General features: G+C 47.3%; 1 protein-coding gene across 2 annotated transcripts in view; it reads right to left on the bottom strand.

Moving 5' to 3' along the window:
• The window catches only part of LOC147883705 (TSL-kinase interacting protein 1-like), a 79441-nt gene that overhangs the window by 20537 nt on the left and 42146 nt on the right, over window positions 1-16758 (bottom strand). Inside the window, exons 8-13 of one of the 2 annotated variants that reach the window (XM_087398990.1) lie at window positions 10994-11230; window positions 10719-10825; window positions 10376-10617; window positions 9603-10272; window positions 8842-9264; window positions 8576-8695 (exon numbers count right to left, since the gene is read on the bottom strand). In XM_087398990.1, coding sequence (XP_087255116.1) covers window positions 8576-8695; window positions 8842-9264; window positions 9603-10272; window positions 10376-10617; window positions 10719-10825; window positions 10994-11230 — 1799 coding nt within the window. The remainder of the gene's footprint in view (window positions 1-8575; window positions 8696-8841; window positions 9265-9602; window positions 10273-10375; window positions 10618-10718; window positions 10826-10993; window positions 11231-16758) is intronic. The other variant, XM_087398991.1, reaches the window with a different exon arrangement.

Below are 16758 nucleotides of genomic sequence, written 5' to 3'. Positions count from 1 at the left end.
AAAAAACAAGATCTACGTAGAGTATCTTATCAAATGGCAAGGTTTCCCTGAGGATGAAAATTCATTGCAACCAGAAAGCATTGTCCAGGACTAACCCTATCTCCTTCCGGGTTGATTACCACTCATTGTAGCACTTTTTGATGTGATATCTAATCCTATCTACTCTCCCACCTCCTTCCTCCTACGTGCTACCTACACTCTCTCTCCCAATCTGTCTCTATCTCTCTTCCCCTACTCCCTTTCTCTCTCTTCCTCTCCCTCTACCCCTTTTGTTAGAATTATTGATATATTCTAGCAGTGACCAATGTAATAACAATAAGTGGGTTAGGGGCACTTTTTCCTCATTTGGAGGTTTTTCCCCCTAACCACAGTTAGTTCACTAACTACAGTTAGTGAATAGGATAAGGTTTTGTCTAAGTTGGGTTAGGGGCACTTTTTCCTCATTTAGAGGTTTTTTCCCCTAACCACAGTTAGTTCACTAACTATGGTTAGTGAATAGGATAAGGTTTTGTCACTTAGACAAAACCTTACTCCTCTTGTACTTTGTTCATCTCTTCTATTGCATACTCACGTTCAGCTCACTCTCTTGCTCTCTTGCATCCTGCTCCCTCATTTTCTATCATTTGGTATCAGAGCAATTCGATCTCCTGCCCTTGCTAAGCTCCTTCAGCCTGCTCAGCTCTTGCTAGTCACTCTCCATTCCAAGCTTGGGAGAGCCCAACCCGTACCTGCATCTTCAGAGTCGACCTGCATAGCCGTCCCCGTACAGCCCGCGTTGTTCCTTCCGTATACCCTGATATAGTCGTCCGTACCGCTCCGCACCTGCAAGCGCACCAATCCTGTATAGCTCTATCGAAGTTGTCCGTACAGCCTCATACACAATACGGACTGCTCCCAAACAGCCCTCATTAAGTGTCCGTATAGCGTAGTGCATGCATCCTTACAGCGTAGCCCAAGTGTCCATACATCTCTGTGCATATGTCAGTACAGTGTTGTGCCAACCAACTATACAACGCTGTCTTTTCGTACAGTCCTGCATAGACTGTCCATACATCCGTACGTAAAACATACAGTGTACGGTTTGTTGACAGCGCAATCACGCATTATTGGTCCTTTGCATCTGTAAATTTTGCAGATAGATTTTGGGATTGCCAGATTTTTTGGGGGCTTTCAGATCCTTTGCAAGCACATTGCAATTTGGAGTAGAAATTGCAGATTTCTAGAGCTTTTGTGCATTTTTTGGCAGACATTGCAAGCAAATTGCAGAGATTGGCCAGGAAATTGGGGCTTTTGCAAGAGAATTGCTATTTGGGTGAAATTTGGGGCTTCTAGTGAACTTGCCACAATTTCACTCAATTTCAGCTCAAAATTTGGGGCTTTTGGTTTTGCACTGCAATTTCTTGCATTTTTTGGACTTTCAGATATTTAGCCCTCTTTTGGATGCAATTTCCTTGAAGAAATTGGGGCTTTTGGCATTCGGATGCAATTTAGCATTGCACAAGCATTTTGGGACTGTTGTAGGCACTTTTAGACTCATTTTGAGTGACATTGGCATTTACAAGATATTTGGGTGCATTCAGAGCCTTTGCTAGGCTGAGACAGCGACCTGTCTTTTGGTTTTCGACACCACACCCAATTTCCTATATCTGGGGCTCTTGGACACTTTGCAGCTATTTTGCAGGAACACTTGGCAAAGATACCAGTGGATTTATGCTTCTATCTTGTTGCATTCAGAGCCATTGATTGGCTGCGTTTTTTGGGAGTTAACAACTTGCATTGATATCCCAGCAGGGATTTTAGTGTGCGCCTTCATTCCTAGAAAGGGAATTCTATTTTGTGCATTTGCTGCAATTTTTTGGCAGACATGGCCCAAAACAATAAGAATGACTATGTCTTTGGTGTTCTCTCACAAGAGGATGAGTTGGATAGTACCAACTACTCCTTGTGGAGTTTTATGGTACGCAACATCTTGGTTAGCAGACAACTTTGGGACTATGTCAATGGAGATGAAGCGAGGCCAGCTTCTATGGCTACACACGTCACTCCTACAACTGGAGGTTAGGGTAGAGGTCAAAATGCAGCACAAGTAATTGGAGCAGCTTCTACTCCAGTGGCTCCCACAGCAGAGCAGAAAAGATGGGATTCTAGGGATGCACAAGCGCTATCAGTGATTTCTCTTTCTATCAAGAGGTTCATTATTCCTCACATTCGGTCATGCAAGACCTCAAAGGCAGCTTGGGAGATATTAGAAAATCTTTTATTGCTGTAAAATAATTACATTCATAGTTACTTCGAAACTAACTATTACTCAACTAAAGATCTCAGTATAAGCTGTATACACATCCTGATCAATCAAACGAGTCTAAACACAATCATAGAATGATTGCTGCAGAGATCGTTTGAAAAAAATAAAGGATGAAAAAAGGGGATCACCAAAGACTCTATGATTTCTATCCATCCATGAAGTCCATAGTGCCCAGTAGCGTACCCATATCAAAACCCTGTCTCGGTCGATGAAAACCAAACAACCAGAAAAGCCTACCAAAAGTAACAGTAGGAAATCTCGCTCGAAGCCTCTGTCGGATGAGAGCGATGAAGGTACACGTATGTGGACAAAACCAAAAAATGTGTAGCACAGATTCAGTGGGGTGTAAGCATCTGTGACAAACAGCCGGAGCAATATGTCTATGTGCAAGTAGCTGGCCAGATGGAAAAATGCCAAGCAGGACTCGCCAAAGAAAAAGCTGTTGTCGAAGAGGGACGTTGTAATGCCAAAGGAGACGCAGCCTTTTTCTCCACCACTTTAGTGGGTGATCCATATGCCAAACAGTATTTGCTCTGTCAGAAATCCAAGGCGGAAGTAATAGCACTTTATACAATGATGGCACTGTGATATGTGAGAACTTCAAGGGACGGGCTGAAGAGTAAGAAGAGCGTAAAATCCAATCCTCAAGCCTATTCTGAAGTTCCATGCGAGGTACTGGCAAAAACGGTTGAAGCATTGCTGAAATCCGATGCCAGAGAGGACGATAATGAGCTCCCAAACCGTATTTGCTGGCAGCCATAGAAAAGGATAAAAGTGTGCCATCATCCTGAAGTACATATGCCACAGACGTGATGCCTTTAAAGGAGAGAAAGTAAGAACGTCTTGGTTCTTGAATGGCCAAAGAAGGGTGGAATACTTTAGACCAATAAATATTCTCAGCCCTCAAGGAGTTTCCCGACAAAGAGTCTCGGCCATGCCATTCCAAGTGGGATAAGATATGTTTCCAATCAAGAAGCAGGCGAGAAACAAAAGGGCAGCCTCTGATCTTGCCTTGGATAGAGCCAAATATGAAATCCCACTGAGTTGGCTGCCAATGCCCAAATGCAGAAGTATGAATATGTAATAAGAGAGAGCGGATCATTAAAGCCCACGGCTGATCTCCTTGCATAAACTGCAACATCATTTTTCCTCTGTGAGCAAGTAAATGCATGTGAATATTGAGAATGTTCAGACCCCCGTGCATCTTTGGAGAACAGAGACGATGCATAGAGAGTAATCTGAGACTTTTCTTGCCATTTTTGGCACACCAGAAAATTTCCATGATAGCTGACATAAAGGAGTTCAACTGTGCCTTAGTGAACATAATGAGAGGCAGATAAAACTGTATGTATGCTATCAAAATGGATTGTGCGATTCGCAAACGAACATGTAGTGGCCAAGTTGCAAGCTTCCAATATTCAAGTTTTGCCCTCAACTTTGTCAACACCCAATCAGTTTGTTGGGAACGGGTGAGTTCCCAACCTAGAGGATAGCCGAGATGTCGAATAAATTGAGAAGCGGGGACAATTTCCCCAGGCCACAGAAGACTGTGCCAACTGATACATACACTCAAGCACACGTTAGCTAGGCCTATACCAAAGTGTATCTAAGATCGCATACTCCAAGCACTCCATATCTGCAAATTCCGCAACATTAGCAAGGACCACACATGGGAAGTTGGCAATCTCATCACCCAACTACGTCGGATCTCCCACCAAGTGTCAAGAGTGGCAGCGGAAGATGTAAGCAAACTGAAGCTACAGAATCACACAGAGAATACTAGAGACAACAAGATGTGCCACAAACAGATCTGCTGTAACTTAGCCCATAAACCAGGGCAGCAACTGTAATACAAGGAGTCCTGAACAGGATGAGAAACAGGAGCTGCAGAAGGGGCTGAACTGGAGCAAAGGATCTGGGCACAAGGAGGCTGGAGCCTGAGAGCACGGAGGCTGGATCCTAGGAACGAGGAGGCTGAAGGAGCCTGGAGCGAGGAGGCCGAAGGAGCGTGGAGCACGGAGGCTGGATGAGCCTGCAACGAGGAGGCAGGAGGAGCCTGGAGCGAGAAGGCTAGAGGGGCCTACAACGAGGAGGCAGGAGGAGCCTGGAGCAAGAATGCTGGAGGGGCCTGCAACGAGGAGGCAGGAGGAGCCTGGAGCAAGGAGGCTGGAGGAGCTGCACCAGAAGATCTGCAGAGGGAGCGTGGGCAGCCAACAGAACAGCTGAAGGGAGGCTCCGGTGAAGATGGCCAGGAGCAGGCTGAAGACAAGAGCCTTGAGGAGCTGCTGGAAGAAGTGATTGAAAGAACTGCAGAGATAAGAAAGGGGGAAGAGAAGGAGGCCCTTTTATAGGGCAGGTTCAGGAGGGTCGGCCAGATGGCCTAGACCGACCAGCCTGGTCGGTCAGCCAACTGGGCCGACCAGCTGGTCGGCCAGAGCCAGGTCGGCCAGGGGCTGGTCGGCCAGCCTACCCCCTCAGGCCCCCCTGCTGCGTGGGAGCTGGTCGGCCAGCCTCGGCCCTGTCTCGTGGGTGCCCCCTCTAAGTGTAGGAATAGCCTCCGACCGATGGAAAATAGTGTCAGATACAAGTGTAGAACCGGAAATGAAAGAACCTTACGAGGGGCGGGCACACCCACAAAGAAGCCCTCACTCAGAGCAGTGTGCACACAAGTACACTGTAGACAAGAGATGCATATAATGCTAACACCCCCTCTCAGCTCCTGTCGAAGAAGCAGGGAGCTGGGTGAGTCCGCAAGAAGCTGGTACTGTCGATAACGAGCCAGATTGTTGAAGGATGGTGAATGGGAGAGTCCCCCTCGAGAGTATGTTCCCGGTTGGGGCCATGTAAAGAAACAATCCAAGACTCGGAGTGTAGTGCAAATGAGGAAGGTTTGTCGGTGAAGAGAATCCGGTAGATGGGAACCTGTACGAGAGAGTAAATGGAGAAGAGGATGTCTGTCCCCCTCTGAAACTGCGACGATGTTATCCTTCCAGGTGTCATAGTTAGTACCATCTATCTTCTGAGTTTCGGAGAAGTGGGGAAGGATTGGGATCTGTATCTGGGTGTGGAGATCCGTACTTTTTAGACAGGACTGATGATTTCTTGAGTGGCTGAGGCCCCCCATGTGTTTCAATACCAAACAGAGAACAATCGAACCCAAAGATCAAGAGCCAATAAGTTCTGCCAGAAACCCCTGAATAAAGTCGTACGGGTGAAGACGGGAGCCGACCCGATGCGCGATGAAGGAAGGGGGGGAGAGGCTCTTGATGAAGCAGTAGGCTGCTATTGATAGTCCGGGGTACGGAGGCAAAAATTCACAAAACCGATTTTCAAGATGCCGACTGGTGCCTGGCTTCGGGGTAGGAGATGCTAGAGAAGCTGTCGAGGTCATAGATGTACCTGGATTCAAGGGCAGGATGGATGCCGAGCAAAATTGGGGCACAAGAGGCACTGCCGACCAACAAGACAGGTGCCTAGGAAGATGCCGACCAGAGGGAGAAGTGACCAAGGTGCCGATCTCGGGGCAGGAGGAACAAAGGCCCAGGTGTTGGTGGAAGCTTCAGTAACCAAGAGGATGGGGAGCACCTAGTGCTCTGATACCATGTCAAGAGTGGCAGCGGAAGATGTAAGCAAACTGAAGCTACAGAATCACACAGAGAATACTAGAGACAACAAGATGTGCCACAAACAGATCTGCTGTAACTTAGCCCATAAACCAGGGCAGCAACTGTAATACAAGGAGTCCTGAACAGGATGAGAAACAGGAGCTGCAGAAGGGGCTGAACTGGAGCAGAGGATCTGGGCACAAGGAGGCTGGAGCCTAAGAGCACGGAGGCTGGATCCTAGGAACGAGGAGGCTGAAGGAGCCTGGAGGGAGGAGGCTGAAGGAGCGTGGAGCACGGAGGCTGGATGAGCCTGCAGCGAGGAGGCAGGAGGAGCCTGGAGCGAGAAGGCTAGAGGGGCCTGCAACGAGGAGGCAGGAGGAGCCTGGAGCAAGAAGGCTGGAGGGGCCTGCAACGAGGAGGCAGGAGGAGCCTGGAGGAAGGAGGCTGGAGGAGCTGCACCAGAAGATCTGCAGAGGGAGCGTGGGCAGCCAACAGAACAGCTGAAGGGAGGCTCCGGTGAAGATGGCCAAGAGCAGGCTGAAGACAAGAGCCTTGAGGAGCTGCTGGAAGAAGTGATTGAAAGAACTGCAGAGATAAGAAAGGGGGAAGAGAAGGAGGCCCTTTTATAGGGCAGGTTCAGGAGGGTCGGCCAGATGGCCTAGACCGACCAGCCTGGTCGGTCAGCCAACTGGGCCGACCAGCTGGTCGGCCAGAGCCAGGTCGGCCAGCCTACCCCCTCAGGCCCCCCTGCTGCGTGGGAGCTGGTCGGCCAGCCTCGGCCCTGTCTCGTGGGTGCCCCCTCTGAGTGTAGGAATAGCCTCCGACCGATGGAAAATAGTGTCAGATACAAGTGTAGAACCGGAAATGAAAGAACCTTACGAGGGGCGGGCACACCCACAAAGAAGCCCTCACTCAGAGCACTGTGCACACAAGTACACTGTAGACAGGAGATGCATATAATGCTAACACCAAGCCCAGTCCTCTCCCGAGCATCTGCATCCCATACCACAGATACCCACCAATCCAGGTGTAGGGATTGACTAGGTTTAGGCCCGCTCTAGGTCCTGGGGTCCCAGGGAGACCATCCCTGTGGGATCCCCAAAATACTAGATTCAACCAAGGGTGTCCCGAACTTAACCTAAGAGTTATCTAACTCTAAAGGACCCCTTTAAGTGGGTCAAGTGCTAGGACCACATTATGTCTGGTTGGCCAGACACACCCTATCCCTATAAAAGGTCCCCTTTGGGGAAGCATTTGGCAGTTCATGAAGCCAGCGACTAGTTGGAGCTCACACATGGGACACATATGGCAGTTCATGAAGCCAGCAACTAGTTGGAGCTCTCGTGTGCAAATCACCATCAAGGTGAAGATCCGTAGAGAGTTCCATAGCTATAGTTAGCAGCAGGGGTCCCTTGAGCAGATACTGAAGCCTGAAAAGAGGCACACGGCAGTTTGGAGGAGATCCACAGCAGAGGGTGCAGCATACAAGGCTCTGCTCGTGCTAAAGGTCATATTCTTTTGAAGCCATATGTCCCTTCGAAAGAAATGTGTAATTTTGAGAAAGGGTGTGCCCTTTCATGAAAAGGTGTCTCAATTCGGCATAGGAGTGTGTTTATTCATAAAGGAGAGTGAACGTAGATGAAGGGGTATGTCCTTTCACAACGGGGTGTATCCTTGAGTGAAGGGATATATGTATTGTTTCACAAAGGGGATCTGTTCAGTGAGGAGGTGTGTCCACATAGGTCTGGGTCAGCCCAAACACACGAAGGAGGACGAGTCTCGTTCATGCCCATTTCATGTCATCTAGTGACATGAGGGGATGGAAATGCGACTAATGTCAAAAAATTGGCACTCTCTCCACCTCTTCCCGGCATAGCAGCATGGAATGCCTAGTGTTGGTATTGGGTGAAGGCCAGAAAGTGGGGTTCATTTTTCACAGGCAGGAGTGAAAGTTTGCTCTGATAATAGTGTACAAAATCCTAGAAATTAAATATGATTACTGAGAATATAATAATAGTAGGGAAACTATGAAGAATCAAAATGTCTGAAATGTGTGTCAATGCAAACCTCGATGACAGGGTACACTGCAATGCTATAATTAGAAGCACGATGCATCTCTTCATGTAAACGGGTGCCTCTTTGGAAAACTTGTAACCCTTGTGAAGGGTTGTGCCTCATGGGAAGTGTCCCATCGAAAGGGCATACCTTTTCACAAGTGCCCATCCATTCAAATATCTAGAAGTCTCAGGTTAAAGAAATAAATCCATCGCCAATCGTGACACTTGAGTTGTTATTATGCCAGTAATAATTGGGACAGAGTAACAAAGTAGCAGTCTTTTGAACTGCTCTGAATGCTTGGCATAACTGGTGGAGGACCAAATAATTTCTAAATATTAACTTATCTATGGCATGGATCAATTCCAGTTGTGGACACTATACTGAAATGAATAGTTAGTATAGCTATGTTTAAGAACCTTATTATAGGTGCATAAGCTCAGATCTCATCTTGCAAATTGTTATTGTACTAATCGCCCTACACTAAGCAGCCTATCTCGATCCAAAAATAACCTAAGAATTTTCATACCACATTTTAAAAAAAACAATGAATTCGTCACTCAGCCATAAAGCAGTTACACTCAGGCATTCCCTATATAAGTTCGCTTACCCAATAAAGCTCCTGAGCAGAACATTGTTTTGAAACAAGCTCTGACGGTGGTTGCACAAATTGAGAGGCTGGATCACCTTTTGCTTCATCTGCGTATGGAAGTTCCGCATGGCTGAAACTCTGCCATATCATCAACATGTTTTTTGAGATTGAGCAAAGAAAAGAGATTCCTGTCCACAACATCTTAATTGCTGCAATAAAAACCGTTTTGCTACCAAGTATATATAAAGTGCTTAGCTATATCTGTTTAAGTTCCACAACTGTACCTGTTTCCATGCTTCAAGACTTCCACAATCAGAGAGAGTGACAGCAATAGCATCGGACTCTTTCATTGTTTCCTCACACCTTGAAGACTCTATGCCACAGTTTGTAGAAACTGATTCTCGTCTTTGTGAAACAACTTTCTGAAATGCGAAAGCATCCCGTGTATCCTCACCGTCCCAAGCAGGTGCTTCAGCACAATGCATAAGGTTTGTGCCCACTCTCAAAGCATATATACTTTGAGCAGCAACTGCAGCATCAAACGAATCCAAAGACTGAATCGGCTGCAGTGCTTGAGTCGATACAGACCCTGATACAATGTGACCAGCCTGAGAAACTTCGTTAAGCAGCTCACCAACACTAATATTTGTCAAACTGTCAACCCAGTCTATTTCAGTTGGTAACAATGAACCACTATTGGCTGGCTCCTGCATCATATTCACACAGGGAAAACAAAATATGATTAAAGAAGAAAAGACAAGACAACTATTTCACTCTGGCTTTCAGAGGGAAACACACAGTGAAGGCTTTAAAATATATAGAGTTACCCATCTTACAGAAGATGTATACAATTTGCTTCTCCAGGCCCTTCTATTCTTAAACCAAAAATGACAAGTCGAAAGAAAACCACTTCTCTGTTAAATTTAGCAAAGTTATGCCTATCTTATTTCATATTTCACCCACTTCCAGCAATCAAGATCTTCCATTACACATACATCAGTTCGAACAAGTGCAACACATCTCAATTGACTGATCCTACATATACCTGGACACTCCATAGTCTTTGGGGAAAGCCGTCATTGCTGCCCTCATAGAGCCAGGAACATCTTCCCAGGTGACCTCCATTGTGCACCGATTTATTTGAGAAAACTCTGCCCCTGTCACTAAGACAGCCTGCTGAGCTCTCACCAAGTACACTTACAGCATTTAGTGCATCTACTTGAACAAGTCCATTTGAACACTTTGTAGAAACTAGTGATGAGCCCTTTGAAATCTCCAATTTCTTTGGATCTGTATCCGCTTCATCGTCATGAATCTCAGATATTTTTCTTGGATGTATCAAGGCACCACCTCCGCCTCCTGAATTTTGACTTCTGGCTTGTTCCGTAATTGACATTTGGGATATGGGATTACAATGTGTGCAAGCAGTTTGAGCTGACAAGTCCTGTTGTTTTGTGCTCCCAGTATAGGCACAAACAACTTGAGATAATGTCTCACATCCACCTGCCTCCATTTTTGTTTCTGTACCAGCAGATGTGCTGGATGGAAGCCTTAACAATAAAGGCACATGAACAGTTGCATGGACAGTATCAATGCCTGTCTTACACTGTGAGTTCACTTGCAACCCTGCCCCAACACCAACTGCAGATGATGGTGCAGAACCAGAGAGCTCTGCACTTGAAGACTGAAGAACACGAGAGGAAAGCCAACCATATCTGTAGGGCATATCAAACAATGAAACACATTGACAGAAAGGCGAATCAAATAATAGAACACCAATTACACTTGAGGGTGCCAAAAATCCCAGTCATCGATTACCTCAAACGGAACACAGAAGGGCTCCCTAATGCTGCATACACATCTCCTGCAGTGATATGAGCATCACATATGCTCCAGCTCTGAGTGGTACTAGCTTTAGTCCTTTGTGTACCGAAAGGGAAAAGCTGAAGTTGGCCTGCTGCAGCAGAAGACCTCCCCCACTTTTGAGTCAGGTGCCGTAAAACTGAGGATATTGCTTTCCGTGGTTTCAAAGTCAACTCCAAGTATGGATTGAGACCATCCTAACAATCATCCAAAAGGAAAGGTGATTTGAAAGGAAATTCATCTCTACAGAGTCCAAATCAACACGAACCGACCTTTTAAAGGAGCCCTTAAACAATACCTGTTCTAAGGATTTGCGAGTGGCCTCATCAATAGGAAATAGCTGTAATTTCAGCTTGTCTGCCTGCTTTTCTGCTTTCACTACAGCCTCCACGTGATTCCCTGCCACTGTGAACAAGTCTATTAGAAACACTATAAAAGCCCTGAAATCTTAATGCACTCCAAATATCTCAAAAATATCTCACATGAGGGATTTGAAACTTGATACTCAAATCTGACATGAGCGTTTTGACTGTCAACAATTACACCAATCTTCAACAATCATCAGATTCCCACCTTCTGGAATACCATTATGATCTGAACCTCCTTCTGTAGTTGAAGTAGGAAGACTGGCCTGCATTTCTGAGTGTGCACCACCAGTTGGAGTGCATGGCTTTAGATATACCTCACTTTGTCCCTGCTGTTCAGCTGCAGCTGCCCGTTCTAACTGCTCTGCAGCTTCGGCCACAAGATTCACTCCTGCACTAGCAGCTTTCTCCCATTTTTTCAATGCAGCTGCTGAAACATTGCAATCTGGATGGCAAATTCGAATAGAGAATAAAGATTCAGAGCATGTAAATGGAGTGTTAAATCTACTGAAACTCCCCAAAAGTAAAGGGGCCTCAGATAAAAAGGAAGATGTTACAATTGAAACTCTCTCTCTCTCTCGCACGGAGTTCTTTCAGCCAGATCACATAGACCCCCACGAGACGAGACCTCAACATGACCGTGACCCGGAGCCTGTGACCCAACAGCTCACACAGAGGGTTGACACACAGATCATACTTGGGGACATCGCCTCCTTGTTTCGAGTCCGGAGCCCGACCGACGGGGGTCACAGTGGCCCTGGTTAGACGCAGAGCCACGACCTAGAGACGTACCAGGACTGCACCCTTGAGGGGCCGACAACGCTCTATTGCTGACCTCATGCCTCCACTGCCTCATCCATCCTGATGTCCTGTTGCTAATGATGATGATGATGATTATGATGATGTTGATGATGATGTTGAGATTGATATATAGTCGACTATCGAAATGACTATGTTGAACTATGTTGTACGTAGGACTTAGTACTGCCATTTTGCATTTTTTGCATTCTGCATTGGTGTGGATGCTCGTTTAGTAGCTCCACTACCACAGCTCATTGTATTAGGTCTCATAGACCCATCGGTCTTCCGCAGACTTTAATAAACTCTCTCTCTCTCTCTCTCTCTCTCTCTCTCTCTCTCTCTCTCTTTGTGGCACGTTGATTTTGTGCTATCTTGTATACAGAGTTCTTGATGTCCCATGGGCCCATTTTGGCCTTTAGTGGACAATAATACACTTTCTTTCTTTCTTTCTTTCTCTCTCGTGCGGGGTTATCTGCGTTAAACCAAATCAAAGGAGGCTGCTTCATCGAGTTTATTGCGGCCAAAGACTTTAATAATCTCTCTCTCTCTCTCTCTCTCTCTCTCTCTCTCTGTGTGTTAAACCAAATCAAAGGCTGCTTCATCGAGTTTATTGCGGCCAAAGACTTTAATAATCTCTCTCTCTCTCTCTCTCTCTCTCTCTCTCTCTCTCTCTCTCTCTCTCTCTTGTGGGGTTATTTGCGTTAAACCAAATCAAAGGCTACTTCATCGAGTTTATTGCGGCCAAAGGCAAGGTGCGATGTTCCACCGTGGAGCAACAAAGTACTCACAGGAAGCCCAATCGTGAATCACGCAATGGTCAGATCTTCAAATGCTTGGATCCACATGCGTTTACAAAAATCCACTGCGAAATTCAGATGATGGACGTGAAGCGCCTAGAAGGACTTCCAAATCCTGAGGTAGGGGCCACGTATGGAGAAGACGCTCAGCGTGATACATGGCAAGTCATTAACCCTCAAGTCTTGAGGCGTCCATAGGCGACAAGGAGCTATCTCCTCTCTCAGAACCGGCCCAAGCGTTGGCAGAAAAGATCGACGTTAGGCAGCTAACGGGATACTCCGAGAGCGTCACGACGCTGATGTATTCATAGCTCTTGCAAGGTACATAGTGATGACGTGGCGTTTACACGTAGCGCCTAAGTAATGTGGCAGCCTGAAAGTCCACGTGGCACATACACGTGGCAGTGCTGACGTGTGAATCTGACACATGTCAGCTGATGTGGCACTTGCAGTAGGTCGTTGATGTGGTGTGGCATCTGACGTGATCTGCCAACTAGACAATTGATGTGGCATGGCCAGCTAGATGCTGAGGTGGCAAACCTAAGGTTAAGCTAACCTCATCACAGCTAGTTGACCCGGTTAGAGGTCCAATTGAGGCAGCCTAACTACACTGTTCTTCCAACTAGACCAGGGCAGAATTAATCTGGTCAATCTGACCATACAGGTACCATCTAGTCACAAACTAACAAAACCAGAACAAGATTAGTTTGGTTAGTGTAACCAGCTGATTACTCATCCAGTTACTGTCCCCCCTCCCCAAAAACCAAAAAAAAAAAACATAGTTGCAGAAAAAACATAGTCTCCAAGATGAGAATGTAAAACTGAAGGCAAATACACACGGAGATGAAGGGGAGCTTCAGCCATCCTTACACGAGGAGCTGAACATCATTAGGGAACAAATGAAGCAGCTCAAGGGGGCAAAGGGAACTTCAGAAGAAGGACGCAAGATTATAGATGAACTGAAATTTGAGAATGAAAAACTCAGAAAAAACTTTGTAATTTTGCACTATGAAGGGTAAACATGCTGAATTCACCCAGAAGATTAAGAAAGGAGAGGCTGCAATCTTGGAATGGAGAGATGTGGTCAAGAAAAGTACCGCTGTCCCCAAGAAAGAGTTCATTCCAGATACTCTAGAGGAGGATAAAAGGAGAAACAGTAAAGCCCTAAATGTTTTAGTCAGAGGTCTCACAATGGGAGACACTCCTATGGCAGATGCAAAAGCCTTGTTCACCAAAATGGGTGTGAACCTGACATGTGAGACAGCTTGGAGAGTTGGCAAGCCCGATGCACCCACAAGGCCACTTGTGATGAAGCTCCGAACAGCCATGGATAGGAAGACCCTCATGAGCACGAGGGTGACCTTGAAAGGAACCCGGATCTACCTGGACGATGACCTCACCCTCCTACAGTAGGAACACCAGAGGGAAGGTATGGTACACATCATGGCAGCGAGAGAAGCAGGGAAATGGGCTGCATACAGGGATGGTAGGGTGATCATCCGAGAGAGAGGAGATCAGGACCACGGGGAGAAGGAAGAAAGAGGGTGAATTATGACGGTGTCGGGCCAATGGGACACAAAGTGGACTGAGAATTGTAGTGTGGAATTGCAATGGCACACTCAGGTCCGATGCGAGCGGTTTCTCGGAGACATACACTGACAAAGGCATGGTCTTCTATATTGAGACACATGAGAGCCCCGAGAGAGGACTGCCCACTGTGACAAGATATACATGGGAGTCATCTCATAGGAAGGAGACAAGGAGAGACACTGGTGTGCGGGGCTCGGGGGGAGTGGCTATCCTCTTTAGATCACACATGAGACCTCTCATATCAGTGGCACGGAGAGAGGAGCATGCGCGACACATGTGGATACGAATCCAGCTGCCAGACGCACGACCGATTTTGTGTTATTTCCCCCCAGATACTTAATCCTATGCACGTGAGGTCACCACAGAGGGGCACAACCCATTATGAGTCAATTCAGGATGATATCACTGAATTCTCCAGGTAGAGGGACATCCTCCTTCTTGGTGACTTCAATGCACGCACAGGGAACAGGCAGGTGGGCCTGCTAGATTTTGCATCGGATTCCCTCATAGTACCAAAACTAGATGCAGTTGAGCCAGAGAGATGAGAGCTCACCTCACACGTGAGAGAGCCCTTGGCCACTTGACATCACCCGAGGCACAGCGGATCTCATGACGACTGACACGCTCTAAGCGGCGGGCCTTCCCCACCCACAGAATGGATGAGGTGATCAGCTCATTTCGAGGGGGAGATCCCACCATTGGCTGGGGGCTTCTATCGAAGGGGAAGCCACCTATCCCCATCACAGAGCCTAGTGTTTTGCACACTTATGCATGCTCTCTTTATGATGTTCCAATGCAAGCACCACTTGATATGTCCATTATGCCCAGGTCCACCACTTGCCACTTGCCACCTGATATGTCCACCATTGGCTGGGGGCTTCTATCGAAGGGGAAGCCACCTATCCCCATAACAGACCCAGGTGTTTTGCACACTTATGCATGCTCTCTTTATGATGTTCCAATGCAAGCACCACCCGATATGTCCATTATGCCAGATCCACCACTTGCCACTTGCCACCTGATATGTCCACTATGCCCAAGCCCACCACTTGCCACTTGTTCACTGCACAGAATGTGCCGGCTGCACTCAGTCGGCTTCATAACCGAAGAGCACATGACTATGAGAGGCTACGAACCGAGCATTTTGATCATGGACAGGAGGTTTTGGCTCCAATCCTAGTGCAGATGTTCAACCACGCCATATGTCACGGCTTCCCACCCTCATGGAGTACCACCACCATTGTACCGATACAAAGGTAGGTGACCCCATGGATACTAGGAACTATCGCACTCTCATGATTGGCCATACGCTGACCAAGATCTATGGATCGATACTGGAGAGGGAGATCAGCAACCATACAAAGGCACATGAGCAGCGTGCTCTAGGGCAGGCAAGTTTCCGGAGACAGCACTCCACACTAGACCACATCTTCACCCTGAGGACTATCATTGAGGAGGGGAGGTCGAGATGCCAAAAAGTCTACGCTTGCTTTGTAGACTTTCAGAAGGCCTTCGACACTGTCCCGCGATCCCGCATGATCAGGACACTACAAGATATGCAGATTGCAGAGGTTCTGATCTGGGGAGTGGTGAGCCTATATGAGTCCGTCAGGGGGAGTTTGTGTCCCAGGAGGCCTATTAGATTGGGTTGAGAGCATGATCGGGGTAAAGCAAGGATGCCCTCTCCCACCGACTCTCTTCGGGCTCTACATTGATGAGATAACATCTTTCATAGACCGTTTAGGAGGCAAGGGAGCACCACTAGCTGACTTGATGATACAAATTCTACTATACGCGGATGACATAGTCCTCCTGTCATCTTCGGCAGAGAGACTACAGAGACATCTAGATGCCCTAGAGGTGTTCTGCAGAGAGAGAGACCTAATGGTTAAACTTGAGAAGACCAAGGTCATGATCTTCAACACCTCTTGCACAGTGCTTCACCGACATAGCTTTACATACCATAGTCGACCAGTGGAGATTGTGCAGTCCTATACATATTTGGGTGCAGTTTTCACAGGGCCAGTTTTCACGATGACCCACGCAGCCAGAGCACGACTCACACGAGGGTACGATGCTTTGGCCCGACTAGAGCGACAAGGCTTCCAGGCGCACCGAGATCCACCGACCAAGTGTTGTCTTTTCGACACTCTAGTAAGGCCGACTGCCATGTATGCGGCACCTTTTTGGGGGTGTGATCTTTCAGTAGCAAAATGGAGGAGATTTGAGGGGCTACAGGTGATAATGGGCTCTAGGATGATTCGGAGTAAGCCCTCCTTCCCCCATCAAATAGTACAGGCAGAGTTTGCCAAGAATCCTCTCCGGGCTGATGCCATTTTTCAGACTGTGACATTCCTCCATAGAGTTTAAGACCTACCTCGCGAGAGACTTCAAAGGCTGGCACTAGAGTCTTCCATACGACTAGCAGAGAGTGGGGTAGGTACAGCATGGTATGCACGCATCACCGCATGGTGTGCCAGTCACGGCATTCAGATGGATCCGCTTCCCCCGTTTCAATGTAGCATGGATGCACCGCCCAAGTTGATCCCACGGAATGAAATTAACCGCATCAAACAGTTAGATCTCCTCCAGCTCCACACATCTCGCACTTGAGGGGGGGATAGGAGTTCCCCACCAAGACCCAGCTCTACTATGACCACTTTCTGAGAGTATCGGAGGATGGGCTCACCATCAGACCTCAGTATCTCGGGGACAGAGGAGTCTCACACGCACTGAGGATTGCCATCGAATAGATGCAGGTATCGTCCCATCAGCTGAGGATCGA

Source organism: Dipteris shenzhenensis, chromosome 27, assembly GCF_047967505.1.
Source record: "Dipteris shenzhenensis isolate YYH24624 ecotype China chromosome 27, Dip_SZ_1.0, whole genome shotgun sequence".
NCBI classification, from domain to species: Eukaryota; Viridiplantae; Streptophyta; class Polypodiopsida; order Gleicheniales; family Dipteridaceae; genus Dipteris; species Dipteris shenzhenensis.
Note: the sequence above shows the minus strand (reverse complement) of the source record. Positions and strands in the feature narration are given on the sequence as shown.